Source organism: Sinocyclocheilus anshuiensis, unplaced genomic scaffold, assembly GCF_001515605.1.
Source record: "Sinocyclocheilus anshuiensis isolate Anshui unplaced genomic scaffold, SAMN03320099.WGS_v1.1 scaffold70, whole genome shotgun sequence".
NCBI lineage: Eukaryota > Metazoa > Chordata > Actinopteri > Cypriniformes > Cyprinidae > Sinocyclocheilus > Sinocyclocheilus anshuiensis.
In genome coordinates, this window is record NW_015542377.1 from 2,799,753 (window position 1) to 2,804,402 (window position 4,650).

The following is a 4,650-nucleotide window of genomic DNA, read 5'->3' on the forward strand; positions in this document are numbered from 1 at the left end:
TGACTTTTGCCTGCTGTAGAGAGCGAGTGAGAAAAAGGGGGGTCATTTCCCTTTCTATTGGCAGGCTGCTACTGTAGCTCTGAAAGAGGCTTTGTGATGAAATATATAAGGCTAGAATATATGCTTCAGACATTCATATAAATTTGTGTGTGTGTGATTGTGTGTGTGTTTTCAGCTCACATGTTAGTCTTGAAGAGTGAGATATTGAATCTCGGTTTATTGTGTCTCTAAATTAAATTGGGGAGTGGAGGAGGTGAGCCACGTGGGTATTTGCAAATGTAATATTAATATGGTGATTATTGTGTTGGCGTAGAGGGAACAGAAGGTTATACATTGTCAAATGACTCTTCATAAGCTGCTATGCTGCACAAACGGTCCCCTACCAGGTGGTGAACACTCCCCCTAAAATTTGTGACGACAGGAAAGTGCACAGGGATGCCATATTTTTAGTCTTGAAGAGTGAGATATTGAATCTCGGTTTATTGTGTCTCTAAATTAAATTGGGGAGTGGAGGAGGTGAGCCACGTGGGTATTTGCAAATGTAATATTAATATGGTGATTATTGTGTTGGCGTAGAGGGAACAGAAGGTTATACATTGTCAAATGACTCTTCATAAGCTGCTATGCTGCACAAATGGTCTCCTACCAGGTGGTGAGCGTTCCCCTTGAAGTTTGTGACAACAGGAAAGTGCACAGGGATGCCATATTTTCAGCTTCCAAAAGTCATTGCTTTGAAGAAATGTTCATTTTCCGCTAAACTCATTTGGCTGATCTCCTTTTAGACCAACTGAAATGTAGGTATAGTGTGTGTGCACACCTGCAGGAGCAGAGTTTGGGTGGGGATGTGTCCATTAGCCTGGCTTTGCTTTGACTGGTTGAAGCCGCTCACCCCACCAGATTAAGGTGTTTCCTGTGGGCCAATGGAGGGAGGAGTTGTCACTGTGCCCAGGTCTCCTTTAACTCGGACTACACTCATGCGCTCTCACTCCCAAAACCGCCACTGCTTTTAATTAATGACACCGTCAAAGAAAGCCATTCACACACCCCTCTTCCCGCACACCGAAACTTTAAAGAACCATAAAGATCTTAACTCCGCAAATGTTTGCAATGTCGGGAAGTAATAAAACTTCAATGAAATCTTTTCAAAATTTGGAGTACCGAAATGGCAACACAAGAAAATGTCTTTCTCTCTCCGTTTCTTCAGAGGGTCTTCATCTCTTCTTTGATCTTTAACAATTATTTTATTATTATTATTAATATTTCTTATTAAAGGAGCCAATTGTGTGCGGTGCAGTGGATCATTCCACAATGTGCCAGCAGCAGTGATTCATTCATTGACTGTAGTGTGTGTTGCATGTCCCTGTGGGCTTTTATTTCCGTGACTCACCTCCGGTGTATTGGACTTAAGTCTTGCCTCTTTTAATTCACATACCAGATAGAAGTTTCTTTGGCTAGAAGGGCCCAGGGGTTTCTAGAATTAGCTCAGGCTTTTATGACATCCGTATGCTCGCTTGCGTCATGCCTTCCCCATTTTCACTCCACCTCCCCTGTCCTGGCATAGATATACACCCGCTCTCACGCAGCCTTGTCTCTGCCAGGCTAAGTACAGGTGGGTGACTGTTTTTACAGAAACTTGACTTTTATAATGATGTGGTCATATTTGAATTCATTATGGCAATAATCTGCATGAGCCTGCTTAACTCTGCATGAGCCATGTCCTCCCTAAATAGTCCACTAGTATTTTAAAGGTGCCACCACCTCTTGCGTGGAGTATGTCTTTGTTTTCGCTTAAAAGCCTTTGAATAAACCTGTGTGTTGACAATGGAGTGGTGCGTTGCTGTTTGAAGGCCACTGTTGCAAGTTTCAACTAGGTCAGGGGGAGGTTAGTTTGGCTTGGCGGTAGGTACAGGGCTTGAACACGGTGTCTCTGTATATTTCAGACAGAGTTGCAGCCTTCAGTTTTTTCTCAAACTAATCTTTGCCAATTGCCACTGGTTGAGCAGTTGCAGGTTTCCCTGAAGCACTTGAACACAAAAACACATGGGCCCGGTTTCATAGACTGGGCTTAGCCTAAGCCAGGTTTAGACCATAGTTCAATTAGGACATTTAAGTAATTTTTATAAACATGCCTTAGAAAAAAAAAACATTACTGGTGTGCATCTTGAGACAAAACAAGGGCACTGACATATTTTAAGATCAATCAGTGCAAGTTCAGACTTACATTTTAGTCTGGAACTAGGCTTAAGCCTTGTCTGTGAAACCAGGGGTTAATTTCCCAGAGTATCCTTACCTGTTGAAATTTCTTTGAATTGTAAGTTCCACTTTAATTCCTTTAATTCTAATTCTAATTCCAAATCTAGAATCAGCTCAGGCTTTTATGACATCCGTATGCTCGCTTGCGTCATGCCTTCCCCATTTTCACTCCCCCTCCCCTGTCCTGGCATAGATATACACCCGCTCTCACGCAGCCTTGTCTCTGCCAGGCTAAGTACAGGTGGGTGACTGTTTTTACAGAAACTTGACTTTTATAATGATGTGGTCATATTTGAATTCATTATGGCAATAATCTGCATGAGCCTGCTTAACTCTGCATGAGCCATGTCCTCCCTAAATAGTCCACTAGTATTTTAAAGGTGCCACCACCTCTTGCGTGGAGTATGTCTTTGTTTTCGCTTAAAAGCCTTTGAATAAACCTGTGTGTTGACAATGGAGTGGTGCGTTGCTGTTTGAAGGCCACTGTTGCAAGTTTCAACTAGGTCAGGGGGAGGTTAGTTTGGCTTGGCGGTAGGTACAGGGCTTGAACACGGTGTCTCTGTATATTTCAGACAGAGTTGCAGCCTTCAGTTTTTTCTCAAACTAATCTTTGCCAATTGCCACTGGTTGAGCAGTTGCAGGTTTCCCTGAAGCACTTGAACACAAAAACACATGGGCCCGGTTTCATAGACTGGGCTTAGCCTTAGCCAGGATTAGACCATAGTTCAATTAGGACATTTAAGTAATTTTTATAAACATGCCTTAGAAAAAAGCATTACTGGTGTGCATCTTAAGACAAAACAAAGGCACTGACATGTTTTAAGATCAGTCAGTGCAAGTTTCTTTCAGTTGAAACAGCTCAGATTTACATTTTAGTCTAGGACTAGGCTTAAGCCTTGTCTGTGAAACCGGGGGGTGAACACCTTGTTTAGAACAGCTTTAGTTGCATCTTCAGATTCAACTAGTCTTGCTGAAAGTTTTGTAACACCGGATTTGCATGTCGTTTAACCATCATTCAAGTCTAGCTTTGGCTCTAAGGTTGAAAAATTCACATCAGGATATTAGATGTGAGAATGCATGCTGTGAAGTTGTAACACACAGCACATAGTCTCTCAGCGCTATTTCTGTGAGTGAGGGTGTAGTGATGCACTGCGTGGCTGAGCAGCACACACTGTTGACCTCTGACCCGCAATATAGCAAGAGCATCATCAACGTTTGCTTTCCAGCGTGCTGTTGCGGCAGCTATTGTTTGCTTTTGCTGCCAACAAAGGAAGTGTTTCACTCAAAGGGAAGGAACCTGTTCATTACATATTCGGCAAGTAGCAGAAAAGCAAGACTGGCAGAGAAGGTCATTTGCTTTTTGTTTACACTTTCACATGGGCCAAATGGAATATGTTGTTGTTGCATTTTCTGTGAAAACTGATCTTTTGCATTTTCAGTGGAAATCACTGTTGCATTTTCCGAAATAAACTCGTCTAACTACAGATGATGTGACGGAGTCACAGGTTGGAGGAGAGTATTGAAAGGCCATCCATGGGAAAATTAAGGGCTAAAGGTCAATAGTTAATCCTGGGTGGTAACCTGCATCTGTATTGTATTCTTACCTTTTTTGCAATTTAAGCTCAATTTTGGATTCTCTTAGCAGCATAAACTTATTCATGAGCATGAACAACATGCAGCCATTTGTTAACATGGTGTCCACTTAGTGTAGTCTTTAAGGAGATTAGGTTTTCATCTGTAAGGTGAAACCAACCTCATATTTGTAGGACTGCTCATGAGGTTAGAAGATTTTCCGTTAAAATAAATCTCTCATTTCTTCTGCAGCTCTTCCTCCCAAGCCAACAAAACCCATGACACCAGTAAATGTCAACGGTGTGAAAGAAGTCGCCAGCGGCTCATTGCAAGAAGCAGAATGGTACTGGGGAGACATATCAAGGTAAGAGTCACTTGACATTAGATTTCATTTCTCACTTGATTGGATTTCTGTCTGTTCTGCTCTGAAAATGTTTCCTCATGCCAGTTAGCTTATAGTGTGACGATGCCCTCATCACGTGGTGGACACGTATGGCAGTGTGTAAGTCAGGTGATAGCTGACCAGTATAGTCATAAGCAGTGGTGTAATGTAACGAAGTAATAATACTTTGTTACAGTAATGAAGTATTTTTTGGGAGTATCTGTACTTTACTTGAGTTTCTATATTTCAGTCAACTTTTACTTTTACTCCACTACTTTTCCTAATTAAAATGTATACTTTTTAAAGGGGTCATATGATGCGATTTCAATTTTTCATTTCTCTTTGGAGTGTTACAAGCTCTTGGTGCATAAAGAAGATCTGTAAAGTTGCAAAGACTAAAGTCTCAAATCCAAAGAGATATTCTTTATAAAAGTTAAGAGTCA

The 4,650-nt window shown here is 41.5% G+C and overlaps 1 protein-coding gene across 1 annotated transcript in view; it reads left to right on the forward strand.

Annotated features, from left to right (window-relative positions):
* The window catches only part of LOC107692397 (phosphatidylinositol 3-kinase regulatory subunit gamma-like), a 169,851-nt gene that overhangs the window by 151,918 nt on the left and 13,283 nt on the right, over positions 1–4,650 (forward strand). The window contains exon 8 of the mRNA XM_016491437.1: positions 4,078–4,189. Coding sequence (XP_016346923.1) covers positions 4,078–4,189 — 112 coding nt within the window. The remainder of the gene's footprint in view (positions 1–4,077; positions 4,190–4,650) is intronic.